The sequence below is a fragment of the Canis aureus genome, chromosome 6, assembly GCF_053574225.1.
Source record: "Canis aureus isolate CA01 chromosome 6, VMU_Caureus_v.1.0, whole genome shotgun sequence".
In the NCBI taxonomy this organism is placed as follows: Eukaryota; Metazoa; Chordata; class Mammalia; order Carnivora; family Canidae; genus Canis; species Canis aureus.
In genome coordinates, this window is record NC_135616.1 from 62,933,245 (window position 1) to 62,951,036 (window position 17,792).

General features: G+C 42.0%; 1 protein-coding gene across 3 annotated transcripts in view; it reads left to right on the top strand.

Annotated features, from left to right (window-relative positions):
• NIBAN1 (niban apoptosis regulator 1) overlaps window positions 1–17,792 on the top strand; it is a 214,477-nt gene that overhangs the window by 57,589 nt on the left and 139,096 nt on the right. Inside the window, exons 1-2 of one of the 3 annotated variants that reach the window (XM_077901927.1) lie at window positions 1,568–1,699; window positions 2,081–2,192. The exons of 1 other annotated variant lie outside the window; for it this stretch is intronic. In XM_077901927.1, the coding sequence (XP_077758053.1) occupies window positions 2,180–2,192 (13 nt within the window). In that variant the 5' untranslated portion in view covers window positions 1,568–1,699; window positions 2,081–2,179. Of the gene's footprint in view, window positions 1–1,375; window positions 1,700–2,080; window positions 2,193–17,792 lie in introns of those variants that run through there. One more of the 3 variants, XM_077901929.1, reaches the window with a different exon arrangement.

Genomic DNA, 17,792 nt, shown 5'->3' on the forward strand with positions numbered 1-17,792 from the left:
TGTCAGTGAGGGACTGGGGCTTTTTCTCTGAAGGAAGAGGACCAGTTAGGAGGCTGTTGTAATCCTTCAGGTGAGAAATGTTGAGGGTGATAGCAGAGGAAGGGGTGAAAAATGGGTAGGTATTGGATATATTTTGAAAGCAGAATGGAGAGGACTTATTAACAGATTAAAGTGTAGGGTGAGAGAGATTGGGTGTGAGGTATGAGAAATCTTGGTGTTAGAATGCTAGTTAATTAACTTTTGAGGGCAAAGCCTTCCAAGTCCTCTTCAGGCCTTGTTCTTGTGTGTACAGACCATGTGACCTTGGAGGTTAAGTCAATAGGAATCACTAAAAATCTGATTACTAAGAATAGGAAGAAATGCATGGTGACCCTCCTGCCCCAGTTGAGTGTTATTTGGGAGAGGTTGCCAAGCTAAATAGTAGTTGTGGGAAAAAGAATAGATGCCCTTCCTTTCTTTCTTTCTTTCTTTCTTTCTTTCTTTCTTTCTTTCTTTCCTTCTTTCTTTCTTTCTTTCTTTCTTTCTTTCTTTCTTTCTTTCTTCTTTCTTTCTTCCTTCTTTCTTTCTTTCTTTCTTCTTTCTTTCTTCTTTCTTTCTTTCTTTCTTTCTTTCTTCTTTCTTCTTTTTTTTTTACGATTTTATTTATTTATTCATGAGAAACACACACAGAGAGAGAGGCAGAGACACAGGCAGAGGGAGAAGCAGGCTCCATGCAGGGAGCCCAATGTGGGAGTCGATCCGGGGACTACAGGATCTCACCCTGAGCCAAAGGCAGGCGCTCAGGCGTCCCATAGATGCCCTTTCTAATGAACTATTTTCAGTTTGTCAAGGGGGAGGACTGTATCTAAAGGTGCAAGAACAGACTTTGATGGGGTCTTCAGAAGTTTCAGGACTGAGAACATATTGCAGGACCCAGGCTTAGGTTTTTCCTGTTTTTCAACCCCCACCCCGCCCCCTTCATTTCCCCACCCCCTCCTTGGCCCATCTTTCTAGCTACGGGAAGGTACAGTTTACTGTCGGTTCTCAAACTTCAGCAGGCATCGTGCCTGTGAAAACTCAGATTGCTGGGCCCCACTCCTGGAGTTTCTAATTGGGGTGCAGGGTGTGTGCGCGCAGGTGCGCACGTACGCGTGTGTAGACGGGTCACAGAGGGGGTGCGGGGGCTGCAATTTTTTTGCATTTCTAACAACTTCTTAGGCGGTTCTTGAGGACGGCTGTTGCTTATCCCCGAGGGCGTGCAAAGCAGCGGGGTCCTGAATTCCACCTCGTGGCTCGTCAGTGGGGAAGGTTCCAGCTCCCAGAGGTTGGCAGTCCCTAGGGGAATTGTCCACCTAGCCGAAGGTGTTTCTCGGCTGCCCGTGACCGGCGGGGAGGAGCCGCAAAGGCCGGCAAGGCGACGGCAGGAGCGGGTCTTTCCAGGCGGGACACCCCGCCCCCGCCCCCAGCTCCCCAGGGTTAGCGAGGGCGGGAAGACAGCCCCCGGGCCGGCCCACAGATCCTCAGAGGGCGCGGGCCTGGAGGAGGCGCCCCAGAAGGCGGCGCCTCGCGGAGGAAGTTTCTCCTCTAACTGCAGAGCGGGGTGCGCCGTGGCCGCGACCTCGGGAGCTGTCGGCGCCGCCGGGGGGCACCGCCCGCACCGCCGCCATGGGCGGCTCGGCCTCCAGCCTGCTGGACGAGGGCAAGTGCACCTACATCCGAGGTACGCGGGGGCTTCCCGCCCGGGCCCGCACCGCCGCGCCCACCCGGCCCCCGGGGGCGCGTCGCGCGGGCGCTTCCACCTGCGGCGGCCACCTGCGGGCGCGGGGACCGCGGGGCCCCCTTCCTCCGCCGCCGCCGGGGCCCGGGCCGGGGATGCTCGGGGAGGTGCGGCCGCGCGCCCGCGGGAGGCAGGTGCAGGCGGCGGGGAGGGGGCGCGGGACCCTCGGGGTCGCGGCAGGTGCGGGCCCGGGGTCGCCTCGCGCTCCCTCCGTTCCGAGCTCTCCCTGGACCTGCCTCGAGGGGAGCCGCGGGGATACCCCTGGTTGCTGGAGACTTCCCGGGGGATTCCCGGCCTCTAAAGCAGAATTTCCCTGCCGGTAAGGTTGGCCTGGTTTTGCAAAACGACGCATCGGCCAGAGCTTCACTGGAACTTTCGGATGGCTTGTGGGATGATTTCATCAGAAGCAGAAAGGACCGTGTCATGAAGCTCCCAGGTTGTACGGTTCCTTTTCCCTTCCCGGAGATGGGGGCAAGGCAAAAGAGGAACATTGGCGTATTCCGTTAACAGTTGCTAAAGTTATAGATGGAGACAAACTCATTTGGGGAGACTTCCAGAGATAACGGTGACTCACTACAGGCAGGAAGAAAAAAAAAAAACCCAACAAACTGAATTGAAACTGCAGAAAATCATGACTCTATCTCCTGGGTGTACTTGGCCCTGGTCCCTTCCTCCCTGGCAACCTTGTCTGCAACCACTACCTAACATTGGGTTATCTTACGAATTTGGTAATTTTCTATTTTTAGAAATACCTTCTAAACTACGTATTGAGCTCTAAGTTTTACCCCAATTCTGTAAAGAAATGGTTAAGTTCATCCTGTTTAGGTTCTTCTCTTTCTGGCCCCTGAACCTTTCCTACAAGGAAAGCATTTATTTAGTGTCCTTATTCCATATTTGTTTTCAGTTTAAAACCATTTTAAAAGGATATCAAATCAGGGCACTTGAGAGCAACGTAATTGACTTTCCAGATTCTTCCTCCTGCTCTGGTGCTTCTGGAGGTAGAGGATCATCAACAACCCATTGTCAGGGGATAAAACTTGGACAGGTATTCTTTTGCTGTCGTTTATTTAAAATGGGAGAAAGATGGATGACTTATTTATATTAGCAACACAGCTAAACTAAGGCCGCCTTGAGTCTTACAAATTTGGCTATGTGCTCGTAAGGAACGGAAAAAACTGTAGTAGGACATAGTCAGAAGGGGTTTGCATTCAGTTATTTGCAAAGTATGGTTATGCCATTTATTTTAGAAGACTTTATTTCACCACGAAGCTTAAAAGCACCTAATGTTGAATCGTGGCCATCTACGGTAATAATTGAAAGTCCAGCAATGTAAGGGATTCATGTTTTTGAAGACTTCATGGTCATGACAGTTGTTGCTGCTGCTGCAAGCACTGTATTCATGTGAAGAGAAAATATGTTAGCTTTTATTTTATTGCGAAATTAAATGATTATACATACGAAAGTATGAGATGGCTAGTGCACAGGAAAGACTTGTAACGGATATGCTCTGAATGAATAAAACTATTGCAGATTGGATAACAGTCATTACATCCACAAGTCTTGTTCAATTTTTATCTTCTTATTCTTTGGGAGAGCACTTTCAAGGTATGTAGAGGCAGAGGGAAGAGAAGAGTTAAAGTTAGAATACCTCCAGAGAAACTGAGACGTTGCCTCATTTGAGAATACTAGTCTTGCCAAAAGAGAAAAGAGCATTGGAAAAATGCATGGCGTTCTGAATTGTTACTGCATGAGCACATGAAGGTCATGGGGCTGTGATTTCCTGATGGTTTTGAAGCCCCAGATCCCTGAAAAAAAAAAAAAAATCATCCTGTCTTCTCCACTTTGCCCATCATTTAGCCCATGCATCTTCTCAAGTTCTGATCTAATTGTAAACAGAACAATTGAAAATATGACAGTAAAGTTTAGATACAATTTTATGACCTGTTTCTCATAAAGTGGCTGCCAGATTTGAAAGCTCCTAGAGCTGATTCAAGAACTTTCCTTCAAGCTTGATAAACTTTGCTAACATATGGAGAATAACTAGTCAGTATATTTGGAGTGAGTTTTGTTGGCTTAATCTTGTATGTGTTAAAGCAGCTGTACTTCTGGCATGCTAATGAGTCTGAATCAGCTTTTACTTTTGGACAAATCATTTAACAGCTGCTGTTTAGTTTGTGTGCATCAAAACTTGTATTAATAGGGATGTTCGTCACATGGCTGTTTCAAAAATACATTATTTTTTAGGATTTAGTAAATTTCCGGGTAAAAGGATATCAGAAGTATTAAGGAGTTACTTCATTTCTAAAGATGCTTTGAAAATTACTCCCACACTCATGTTTCTTACCACAGGATACATTTTTAGTATTGCTTCTAGAAAATTTCAGTGACTTCACTTGATCAAGATGTTTCAACTCATAAATAATAGTAAGACCTCCTTCTAATCAAATGAACAGTGTCATCTGTTAACCTTCAGTGATGCTTTTAGCACTGACTTAAAAGGGTCTTTTTTTTAATGAGAAGGAAAGCTCATATAATCCAGTCATTGGTAACCAATTTAGGGTACTTTTCTCTATATGCCATGTTTTCTTTTACTTTCTAAACTTTGCTATGCAAACAGGTCAACTCTAGTTTTAAAACATACCATGTCTTCCTGTTTGAGCAAGAATTGTCTTACCTTTTTAAAATTGCCATTGCGGGGCATCCCTGGGTGGTTCAGTGGTTTCGCGCCTGCCTTTGGCCCAGGGCATGATCCTGGAGTCCCGGGATCGAGTCCCGAGTCAGGCTCCCGGCATGGAGCCTGCTTCTCCCTCTGCCTGTGTCTCTGCCTCTCTCTCTCTCTCTATCATAAATAAATAAAGATAAATCTTTAAAATTGCCATTGGGTTGTTCATAATGAATCAAAAGAAAAATGAACCTGACAACTGCCCTACAGAAGTCCTGTGGAATGTCAGAAAAGTACTGGGAAATCAGAGCTACAACTGAGAATGGTGGCATTCACAGATCTGGTGGGGGCTGGTGGACTCCTCTAGGCCCAGGAACAGCAAGTAGCAGGAAAACAGTCTTTTTCTAGATTTATTATTGCATACTTTTGTCAGACTTTTCCTGTGAGGGCCTGGTGGCTTCCAATGAAATGCTTGTCAGTGATCTGATGATTATAAAGTAGGAAAGGAGTTTCAGCTTAAAAACAACATGTATTGGGACGCCTGGGTGGCTCAGTGGTTGAGTGCCTGTCTTCATGCCCAGGGCATGATCCCGGAGTCCAGGGATCGAGTCCCGCATCGAGCTCCCTGCATGGAACCTGCTTCTCTCTCTGCCTAGGTCTCTTGTGAATAAATAAATAAAATCTTAAAAAAAAAAAAAAAAAGTGTTGGGACGCCTGGGTGGCTCAGCGGTTGAGCATCTGCCTTTGGCTCAAGGTGTGATCCCCAGTCTGGGGATCAAGTCTCACATCGGGGTCCCTGCTTGCTTGCTTCTCCCTCTATGTCTCTGCCTCTCTCTTGTCTCTCATGAATAAATAAATATAGTCTTTAAAAAAAAAACCCAACGTGTATTTCTCTTAGGGAGATTTTCTCATATTTATACTGTAAGGGTTAACTTAGGTGGCTGTCTATGAAATTTATGCTGATAACAGTATCTGGAGTGACACATCTCCATGGACAAGGTGAATGGAAGATAGGTATTGACTGCAAACTGTACATGTTTGCAGTCCACTTAATCTAGGTGTGTATTATTACACATGTTGGTTTATTCTTTAGTCAGAATTTGTAGGTAGGGGATGGACATAAGAATTGATCTGATTTATAAGGATTTATAAGGATAATTATGACGAAGTGATGTGAGAGTACAATTTCTCTGGCTAGAAATGACAGTTTATTGTAATGGGAAGTTAGGATATGAAGTGTGGTAGGCACAGTTGGGTATCAACTCAACTTCCTCTCCCCATTCCTCTTTCAAACAGAACCCCAATTTTATTTCAGTATTGAAAATACTCTGTGTAAGTCCTATGATTCAGAGAAGCTCACCCCACGTATGGCCTTTGAGGGGTGTCTGCTGATTGGTCTATGCCTATCATGGTGGTGTGTTCTCCCTGCTGGCGATTATACAAGGCATGGGGTTGTGATTTAGTCTGGCCAGTGAGGCTTGAAGAGAAGTTTGCTAACTGCTCCTAAGAAAGTTTTCTTCCCTTTTTAAAGAAAAGAGACAAAGGGTAGAGACATATTCTTCTTCCCCTTCTTTTTTTGGATTTTGTGTCATCTGAATGTGATGCCTGGAACTACTGAGTAAGGAGGCAGCTAGCTCAAAGACATAGCCAACTTTGGAGCACTGCTTGGCCAATGTCAGAGAAGAGAAGCTGGAGCCCTGGCACACCTTGCTGATCACCTGCCTATCCTCCTACCTGGGGTACTCATGTTGTGTAATATACTAAGTCCTCTTTCAGTTGGGGTGGTAGAGAGTGCTAATTACCCGTTACCCCTCAATATCATTCTTCCCTGCTTTTAAAAAAGTTTTGTTCTTTGTTTTTTTTTTTGTTTGTTTGTTTTGTTTTTGTTTTTGTTTTTTAGAGTATATGTGTGAGTTGGGGGAGGACAGACAGAGGGGCAGAGAGAGAATATTAGGCAGGTTCCACGCCCAGTATGGAGCCTGATGTAAGCCTTGATGGCACGACCCTGAGATCTCATTACCTGAGCTAAAATCAAGAGTTAGATGCTTCACTGACTGAGCCACCCAGGCATTCCTGACATGTGCTTTTAAGATGGAGTTCATGCAGGGCAGCCCTGGTGGCGCAGCAGTTTAGCGCTGCCTGATGCCTGGGGTGTGATCCTGGCGAACTGGGATCGGGTCCCACGTCGGGCTCCCTGCATGGAGCCTGCTTCTCCCTCTGCCTGTGTCTCTGTGTCTCTCATGAATAAATAAATAAAATCTTAAAAAAAAAAAAAAAAGATGGAGTTCATGCAGAGTGAAGTAAGTGGACAGAAGGAGCTTAGGTTCCTGAAGACCTCACGTAGTAGAACCTCCATATCAGCATGAGCTTACTTAATAAGAGAAGAATAAAGTTCTCTTATTTAAGCCAGTGTTATCTGTGTTACTATTATCCACACACAAATCCTATTCTAATACAATTACCTTCTGTACTTGTGCCCCAAAGTGTCATAACCAGCACACTAAGAGCTGCCATACTGAGTCCCCTTTAAGAAAAATTGATCAGGGACACCTGGGTGGGTCAGTAGTTGAGTGTCTGCCTTTGGCTCAGGGCATGATCCCGGGGTCCTGGGATCAAGTCCCGCATCAGGCTCCCCGTATGGAGCCTGCTTTTCCCTCTGCCTGTGTCTCTGCCTCTCTCTCTCTCTTTCTGTGTGTTTCTCATGAATAAATAGATAAAATATTTTTAAAAACTGATTAAAAGAAAATAGGAAGTGGGTAAAGATGAGGCCATTAGTGTCTGTTTTTGTTCTTAATTAATAGAAATGAATGCATTCTCCTGGGAAGTGAGGAATTGGAGCCCCTGGGTAGGAATAGGAGGGATGAGAGAAAGAAGGAGAGGACCCAGTGTAAATAATGCACAAATGTATATTGATCACATTATATTTTGATTAAAAATAATGCCAGTAAGCAGGCCAAACCACTGATGAAGGTAGCAGGAGTTTCTGATGAGGAAACCTATTGCCCATTGGTAATTTCTAGTGGCAATAGTCTTTGTAAATGGAAACCAAGACTTTGGGAATTTAGTGTGAATTGAGAGTTTCTTAGGATTATCAAAAATAAAGACATACTAGACTGAGACAAATAACATTTTCCCCTATGCTTATGGAAGAAACAGTGACCTTCCCTCCTGGGTTCCAGTTCATGTCTTGATGAACCTCTCATAGAGTCAGACTGAATCAAGATCTGGTCTCAATGAACCACTTCTTTTTTCTGTGGATTTTGGCTGTGAGAGGGCCACATCATCAGTGGTGCTTTTGTAATAATAATTACTAAAATGACAATAGTAATTCTTTTTATTATTCTATTTATTTTTGCTGGACTACTGAGCTGATTGTAGTTTTACTCTATTGTAATCTTTGGGAAGATCTGAACTGGGTTCCCAGGTGGAAAATGCAACAGCAGAAGCTCAATTTGTAATAGTTTCTAATCCAATTAAAATAAATGTACTGTGAAAATTTTACAAAATATTCAGTGTGAATTATGGCAGTGAATTTTAATCTCCTAATCAGAAATTTTAATTTATTTGGTCAGTAAGGTGAGGTAACATCACCCTAAGAAAAAAGGTACATGCAGCAGTTTGCACTGGGAAATGGGAAATGAAGTCCAAAGTAAAGACAAAAGAATAAAAGAATGCAATTCAGATGCTACAGTCTTTTTAAAGCATTTTAGAAAACAGGACATGAGAGCTAAAATTCTAACAGTTCCAAACTAAAGCATGCGCGTGCGCGCGCGCGCACACACACACACACACACACGCACAAAACCCCAAATGCAATACAGATTTTCTCCTTTGACACTGGAAAATTCATTTAAAAAAAGAGACTAGTAAGTTGCTGCCAGTAAGAAAATGCAGGCCAGCTTATAAAAGTGCTGCTGCTTCTCTTCTTTTTTTCTTTGGAATACATATTTTTTCTCACTTTAAGGAGGAAAGATTTAGAGATATGAAAGCAATTAATTCAGTTTTGCAAATTGCAAGCTCTGGGACCCAAAGAAATTTATATTTCCGTGCTTGAAGTGTGGATATTGATGTCTGTAGAATTAGAATATATTAGTAGTTTTAACTAGGAGCTCCTAAACGATTTTTGAAAAGTCCGTAGTCTGGAGGAAAAGTAAATGTCTCTATACCAAGCTATGTGGATTTTCTTTCTTCTTTTATTATATTTTTTAAGATTTTATTTGTTTATTCATGAGAGATACAGAGAGAGAGAGGCAGAGGCATAGGCAGAGGGAGAAGCAGGCTCCATACAGAAGCCCAATGGGGGACTCGATCGATCCTGGGACTCTGGGATCACGCCTTGAGCCAAAGGCAGACACCCAACTGCTGAGCCACCCAGGCGTCCCTCTTTCTTCTTCTTCTTCTTCTTTTAAGATGTTATTTATTTATTCATGAGAGACAGAGAGAGAAAGATAGAGGCAGAGTCACAGGCAGAAGGAGAAGCAGAGGGAGAAGCAGGCTCCATGCTGTGAGCATGAGGTGGGACTAGATCCCGGGTCTCCAGGATCAGGCCCTGGGCTGAAGGCGGCGCTAAACCGCTGAGCCACCCGGGCTGCCCCACTCTTTCTTCTTTTTAAACTATTTTTATTTGGGCAGCCCCGGTGGCGCAGGGGTTTGGCGTCACCTGCAGCCCAGAGGGTGTGATCCTGGAGACCCAAGATCGAGACCCAAGATCGAGACCCGTGTCGGGCTCCCTGCATGGAGCCTGCTTGTGTCTCTGCCCCCCACCCCGTCGCTCATAAATAAATAAATAAAATCTTTAAAAAAACTTATTTTTATTTAACATAAAACACAGGTTCAGAAAAACACACAAAACAAATGTATAGCTTAGTGAATCACTATAACACAAATATCCTCATGGCCATCACCCAGGTCAAGAAGTGGAAAGAACTTCACTAACCATTTCAGAAACCTCCATGTACTCCATCCCAATCCTTTTTTTTTTTTTTTTTTTTTTTATTTATTTATGATAGGCACACAGTGAGAGAGAGAGAGGCAGAGACACAGGCAGAGGGAGAAGCAGGCTCCATGCACCGGGAGCCCGATGTGGGATTCGATCCCGGGTCTCCAGGATCGCGCCCTGGGCCAAAGGCAGGCGCCAAACCGCTGCGCCACCCAGGGATCCCCTCCATCCCAATCCTAAACTACTTTGTTTCTCCTACAATAGCCACTATTTTTAGATATCTATCCTGCCTAACAAATTACCCCCAGAAGATACTGGCTCTTAAAACAATGGTTTATTTACTCACAAATCTGTTATCTGTCCTGGGTTCAGCTGGTTCTACAGCTTCTATTTCACAGGTGGTCATTCCTGTGGCTACATTCAGCTGGTGGATTGGCTGGTAGCTAGACTCAAATGGGAAGGATTTCTGTCTCTCCAGGTGGCCTTTCTACGTGGTCTCTCCGAATGGGTATTGGGCTTTTAATTTTATTTCAATTTTTTTAAAGATTTTATTTATTTATTCATGAGAAACACAGAAAGAGAGGCAGAGACATAGGCACAGGGATCCTAATGCGGAACTCAACCCCAACCCTGGATCAGGACCTGAGCCAAAGGCAGACATTCAACCACTGAGCTACCCAGGTGCCCCTGGGCTTTTTAAATGATAAGTCAGGGTTTCTAAGAGTGCCAAGCTTCTAGAAGGCTCGGAAGGCTTAGGCCTGGAATGCCATGGGATTACCCTGCTATATTTTATTGGTTAAAGCAAGTCTTAAGTCCAGCCCAGATTCAAGAGGAGGGAACTGCACAAAGTGATGAGTATCATGAGTTGTGCTTCCATAGGGGTTACCACAACAAGCAACCATACCACTCATCCTAGACTTTGGAGTCATGACTTCCTTATGTTACCTTGTGCTTTTATCACCCATAAAGCATTTTAAAACCTTTTTAACTATCATTTCCCACTAAAGAAATCAAGGCTCCTTATAGATATTGTTTCTGGATGTATTTAATGGATAGAACTAGGAAAAAATATGTATTTTCTACATTTTATCCTGCCTTTGCTATGTGAACTATAATATGAGGTAACAAAACTAGAGATTTAAAAAATACCATTCTATGAAATTGTTATAGCTAATAGATGAAAACAAAATGACATAATTACATAAAACATAATGACATAATTTTTCAACCCCTGGTGAATTCATGGGTCCCAGCAATGAGCATCAATGGCTACCAACATCATAAAAAGAGAATGAGATCTTACATGCCTCCAAATGAAGATCACGGCACAACCTATAGTCTTGACAAAAGTATTAATCCTGAATCTGATCAAGTTTTACTATCACTCTGTCACACAGTAACACAATTTTTGTAGTTGCTATCTGAATTCTCTAATTTTATTTCATGATTTTACAATGTTGAAGTATGTGACGATTATATTCTTTTCTTATTTACTCTTGTTCTACAAGTAAGTATAGCTTAATATATCTATCCTTACTTATATTGATATCTCTCTGGTGGTTGAGGCTCATTATCTAGTAGATGCCTTAAGAAGAGCTCATGGGAACATAAAGAAGTATATAGATAGACTAATTTAGTGCAGTGGTATCACTAAAGGTTTATCTTTCTACTCTCCATGCACTAGCTCTTCTTATGGTTAAAAGATGACTAGAGCAGCAAAACATATCCCATTAGGTAATTCAGTATCCCATGGGCTAAAAAGAGGACTATCTATTCCTTGAATCTCTTTATAAGAGCAAACTTTTCCCAGATGCCTTACCAGGAGACTCTGCCTTATATTCCACTGATCAGAAATTGGGTCACACATTCCTTCCTAAGCCATCATTGGCAAGTATATGGAATTACCATGATTTGGTTAAACTAATCCAGATTCATCCCTGGACTAGAGCCAAGGCCAAATTTCTTTGAAGCACATGGCTGTAGAAAGAATCTTGGATACCTGAACAAAATCAAGTTCAGTTATCAAGGAAGAAGCCTGAATGACTATTAGATAAATAGCCAACATTACAATTCATGAAAGGAATTAAAAGGATAAACAACATTACAAGTTTTGATGCCTATCATGAAGGGAATTAAGAGGGTACTGATGACAGGGGGGATCCCTGGGGTGGCTCAGCGGTTTAGTGCCTGCCTTTGGCCCAGAGCGTCATCCTGGAGTCCCAAGATTGAGTCCCACATCGGGCTCCCTGCATGGAGCCTGCTTCTCCCTCTCCTGTGTCTCTGCCCCTTTCTCCGTGCCTCTCATGAATAAATAAACAAAATCTTAAAAAAAAAAAAAAAAGAGGGTACTGATGGCAGTGATAAGGCAAGGAAATGAGATATACTTAAGATGTGGTGCTCAGGAAGATAATAAGTTGCTATCCATATGAAGAACCAGGAGAAGAATATTTTGAGTGGAGAGATCAGCATATAGAAAGAGAAGGAAAAAAAAAAAGGAGAAGGAGAAGATGGCACTTGAAGGTACTGAAGAACAGGTAGTATAGCTGGAGTGTAGTGAGCAAGACGGAGAAGAGTTTGATGGGAGGGAATTCCTCAAAACATTTATTACCAACAGTCATATGATATGTTCATTCATTAATTTTGTATTACTTGCCCACCATTACCACAATGTTAACACCATTAAAGCAGAGCCGTTGTTTTGATTCACTGCTGTATTCTCAGCAAATAGATCAGCATCTGGTACATGGTTGACTATCAATAAGTATTTGCTTAATAAATGAATGAAAGGAGAAAAAAATAAAAAACTGCAATGAACAGCCTTAAAAATAAGAGAAGCATTGGGTTTGTAAAACAAGTTTAGGGTTCAATAAAGAAATGACAGTGGTAGATAAAAAATACCTCTTGGAAATTAAAAATATGAAGATCAGAATTTTAAAAAAATCCAATTGTTGCTTTGGAAAATAAAGTTGAGGGAATCTTGCAGAAAATAGAAAAGAAAGACCAAATGAAGGAAGATAGAAGAGACAATTAAAAAAAAGTTAAAGGGTCAATCCAAAAACTTTAATATGTGACTCACAGAAGTCCCACAAAATAGAGAACAAAGAAAATGGAGAAATTTACCAAGGAAATAATACAAGACCATTTTCTAGAACAGAAGATTGTGTTTCTTTGGATTTAGAGAGCCAAACGATTCCTGGAGCTCATCCAGAGCTGGGAATAGTTCATGTTTCCATCATCCAAAATAGGAAGAGGTTATAATACATAGGGCATTGTATAGAGTCTTCAGTAATAGCGAGCAGAAATTAGCCCTGCAAGACTGTTTTGGACCTGCTCTAATAATAAATATAAAAGCAAACCTCAGAAGAATCAAACTGATCTTAAGTAATTTAATTGCATGCCTGAACAAAGTTCAGCATTCTTTATAAAAGTCTAAAAAAAAAAAAAAAAATACACACTCATAAGACAAGTGAGCAAAGAGGGAAAAAGAGAGAGACAGAAATCAAGAAACAGACTCTCTATAGAGGACAAACCGATAGTTTCCAGAGGGGAGGGTGGTGGGGGATGGGTGAAACAGGTGGTGGGGATTAAAGAGTGCACTTGAGATGAGCGTTGGGTGAGGTATGGAAGTGTTGAATCACTATGTTGTACAACTGAAAGTAATATAACACTGTATGTTAACTAACTGGAAATAAAATAAAAACTTAAGAGGTGCTTGGGTGGCTCAGTTGGTTAAGTAGCTGCCTTTGGCTAAGGTCATGATCCCAGGACTCTGGGATCAAGCCCTGAGTCAGGCTTCCTGCTTAGTGGGGAGTCTGCTTCGCCTTCTCCTCCCCTTGCCCTGCTCCTTCTCTCTCTCTCTCTCACTCACATACTCTCTCTCAAATAAATAAATAAGATATTTAAAAACAAAACAAGAACAGAGATGGCTATTTCTTTGCAGTTGGAGTTTTCTTTTTTTTTTTTTAGAAGATTTTATTTATTTATTCATGAGAGACACAGAGAAAGAGAGAGAGAGAGGCAGAGACATAGGCAGAGGGAGAAGCAGGCTCCATGCAGGGAGCCCAATGTGGGACTCAAGGATCACTCCCTGAGCCAAAGGCAGACACTTAACTGTTGAACCACCCAGGCGTCCCCCAGTTGAGTTTTCTAATGAGAACTCCAATTGAATTGTTTTTCTATGTTTACTTCAAATTGGTACCATCTCTGTGTGGAAACTTTTAAGTTGACTAAGGAATAGGTGATTACTAAGGATTCCTTTATTCATTTCAGTGACTTTGTTTTTTGTCTTTTATTTTTAAAAAGATTTTATTTATCTATTTGAGAGAGAGAGCATGAGTGGGGCGAGGAGCAGAGGGAGAGGGAGAAGCATATTCCCCATTGAGCAGGGAGCCCCCATGGGGCTTGATCCCAAGACCCTAGGATCATGACCTGAGTTGAAGGCAATCACTTAACTAAGCCATCCAGACATCCCTCAGTGACTGTTATATGCAGTGTGAATTCTCATGTTTTCTAAAATGATTGGTCTATAATTCTAACAAAGAATTCATCATAGTTGAAAAATATACACATTCAGCAATGTAAGTACACAATATCTTGCATCCAATCAAAAATTACCAGACAAATGAAAGCAGGAAAATATCCATAACTCTAAGGGGAAAAAAAATCTATCAATATAAACAGAGTTAGGAATTACAGACATGATGAAATTAGCAGATAAGGATGTTAGGAGTTTTTATAAATAGTTCCATATGCTAAAGTAGAGGAAAACATGAACATGATGAGAAGGGAAATAGAAGATATAAAAAATGATTCTTGTCCCCAGTCTTTAGGAAGGAGCAATATGACTACTATGTTTTTGAAGTCTGTTTGGAATATCTGTTGGAAAATGTAGCTGTACTATCTGCTACCAACAATCCCAATTGACTTGGGAAAGGAGCAGAGCAGATCTGTATGAGGAGCTGTTGACATGGGGCTGGGCTGGGTCCAGCACAGATGAGCAGGATCAATTCAGAAATTAAGGGAAATTGTGGATGTTTTTTTCAAAAAGGACACTGTTCTTAGTGGAATGTGCCATTACTTCTGGGGCTCACACAGAGCAAGTAATAATTTCTATAATTAGCTCAGAAAACTTCAGAGGGATCCCCCACCCCCATTTGGATTTAAAGTGTTTGTTTAAAAAATTATTTCCTATGTAAGTCATGCTTGAATGAGTTAGATATGCCTGAAGAATTGCCTGAGCCAAACAGATTCAGGCTTGGAGTTGGAATAAAGATAAATTTTATTAGCAATGATAGCAAATGTATAATATCTGAAGTATAAATATTTAAAATGATTTCATTAGAAAGAAGGATTTAATCAGTAATATTAATTGAAATATATTGTTTAAACTTAAAATAAATAAGAATTTTAGAGCATGACTAAGACCTGTGCCCATCAACTGGGATGTCAGTTCTTAAATAAAGATGACAACTCCTGGTCTGAGAAATGATAATAGTAAAAATAACAGTAAGCACTAATATTTATTGTGCCAGGCAAGTGACTGTCTCAGAATAAAAAGGTAGTGGGATGTCAAATGTTCTTCCAGAAATTCCAGGTCTTGTTCATGAAGCTTTTTCTTTAATGGAAAGGGGTACCAACGTGATGGGCTTCGAACAGCGGCTTGTCCACTTTAAATGAGCTAAACCGATAGTTTATTTCTTGATAGAAACAGAAACATTTACTAAGCTCTTGATTCTATACCTTAATTCTAAACGAGTTGACCATTTTTCAGAGGGAATATTTCCAGGGGATAAGATTATAATTAGCATAGTCCAGGAATTTAAATTCATCTAAATGTTAGCAAAATATAATATGAAATAAATAGGGACGCCTGGGTGGCTCAGCGGTTGGGCATCTGCCTTCGGCTCAGGTCGTGATCCTGGGGATCGAGTCCCATGTCCTGCTCCCTGCAGGGAGTCTGCTTCTCCCTCTGCCTATGTCTCTGCCTCTGTTTTCTCATGAATAAATCAATAAATCTTTTCTTTCTTTTTGGGAAACAACCCTCAACAGACTCATAAATGGAGCTTTCACATTTTTTAAAAATATTTTATCTGTTTATTTGATACAGAGAGAGATTGTACAAGCAGGGGAGAGGGAAAGAGAGAAGCAGACTCTCTGCTGAGCAGGGAGCCCCCCATGAGGCTGGATCCCAGGACCCCCACACCATGACCTGAGCTGAAGGCAGATGCTTAACTGACCGAGCCACCCAGAGGCCCCTGGAGCTTTTACATTTTAAGAACAGACAGGGGGCACCTGGGTGGCTCAGTGGTTGGGCGTCTGCCTCTGGCTCAGGGCGTGATATGGGTCCCAGGATCAAGTCCCCCGTTGGGCTCCCTGGGAGGAGCCTGCTTCTCCCTCTGCCTATGTCTCTGCCTCTCTCTCTGTGTCTCTTATGAATAAATAAATAAAATCTTAAAAAAAAAAAAAAAAGAACAGACATGAGACTCTCCTGAGGACTTGCCAAATCTAAAGCTGGATTCTCTGTAGATTGTGGATCTGTCAGCTGGCTGCCTTCAGGTTCTCACGTGTAAAATGGGGACAGCAGGAATACCCAGTGAGGTAAAAGGAGGTCAGCAATGAAGGTGATACAATTCTTGGATTTCCGGACCCTACTATTATGCTAATCACTTTGCTTTTACTATCATTTAGGGTATCAGGCCTTCCCAGAGTAAATAATTGGCTTTCAGACACTGCCAAATAATACCTAACTCACCCATTTGTTCTGAGAACTAATTAATGTTTAAAGTGTATAAACACAAATGCCTCTACAGAAGCAACGGCATTATAATTTGTTGGGACACTAGTATTTTAATTGGTACTAATTAGATTCTTTTCAACAGCTTGTTGAATGTACAAATTACTGCATCCAAGGTATTCTTTATTCATTATGAAAGAGTCAGACACAATAGTTTAAATAGGAGCCTTTATTTATTTATTTTAAGGATTTTATTTATTTATTCATGAGACAGAGAGAGAGAGAGAGAGAGAGAGAGAGGCAGAGACACAGGCAGAGGGAGAAGCAGGCTCCATGTAGGGAGCCCGACGTGGGACTGGATCCTTGGTCTCCAGGATCACGCCCTGGACCTAAGGTGGCGCTAAACCGCTGAGCCACCCGGGCTGCCCTAAATAGGAGCCTTTAAACAATAATTCTCAAAATTCCATGCACACACCTCCCCTCAAATCTGGAAAGGACAATAACAAGACATTTCAAGGAACTGTCATGGAAAAGCAGTCCCAGTGGTGTGCTGGAGCCAGCTCACACTGACTGGCAAGAGCTGAATATGGGCATCCCTTTGGTAGCTTGAAATTAGCCATGGCAAGTGGGTCTTTTTTTTGGACTCACTTTATCAGCACATCACTGCCAGTGCCGTCTTACCAGTATCTGGAATCTGGTTGTAGTCATAGCCAATTGTCAGGGCCTGAAGCCAGATTTCAGTTATACACATTAGTCAGGACAGGCTCAACTGCTGAAGCTAATACTCCCTGAATCTCAATGGCTTGATGGGATAACAATTTATATTTTAGTCATTACACAATCCACATGTGATTCTATGTGGGCTAGAGAAGGGGGGTGGGTCATCCAGGGATCACCCTCTTTCCATCTAGTTCATTGTGCCACAGATCCCTTTAGCAATATGGTGAAATCTATGGATCCCTCTCTCAGAATAACATTTTTTAAGTGAGAAAAAAATACACAGGATTACAAAAGAAACCAATTTTACTGAAATGCAGATACCAAAGTATATTAAAAATCTGTGATATAATACCATATGTGTTTCTTTATTAATGCATTCAATGACAAGGTTTCACGGTGGGTCTAATAACTTGCTGTCACTTTGATGAAGTGCTATCCTAAGATGTACAGCCAATGAGATGTGCTGTGAAAACATCTGTGATCTCTATGATGATAAAGTCACAAGTTACTGGAGGGGATGGAATGGGGGATGGGTTAAATAGGTGATGGGGATTAAGGAAGGCACTTGTGGTGAGCACAGCGTGATATATGGAAGTACTGAATTACTGTATTTTATACCTGAAACTAATATCACACTGTATGTTAACTAACTTAATTTTAAAAAAAATTTTAAAGAAAAAAATCAATAACAGAAGTGAAACCGGAAAAAAAATGTCATAAGTACTGGTAAATTCTACTGGTCTGTGGCCTCCATTCATAATTGAAGGAAATCCTGAATTTGAGTGGGAAGTTAATGAAAATGTTTTTTTCCCCACTTCAATTTTTAGACCCCCTGAATTCCATCTGCAGATCCCATAAGGGACCATAGACCCCAGATTAGGAAACCTTGATCTAGTGGTTCCATTATTCCTGGGCTATGATGACCTTAACTAGAGAGCCTGCTTATGTCTGCAGGTAGGAGAAAGGGACAGTCAAGGATTAG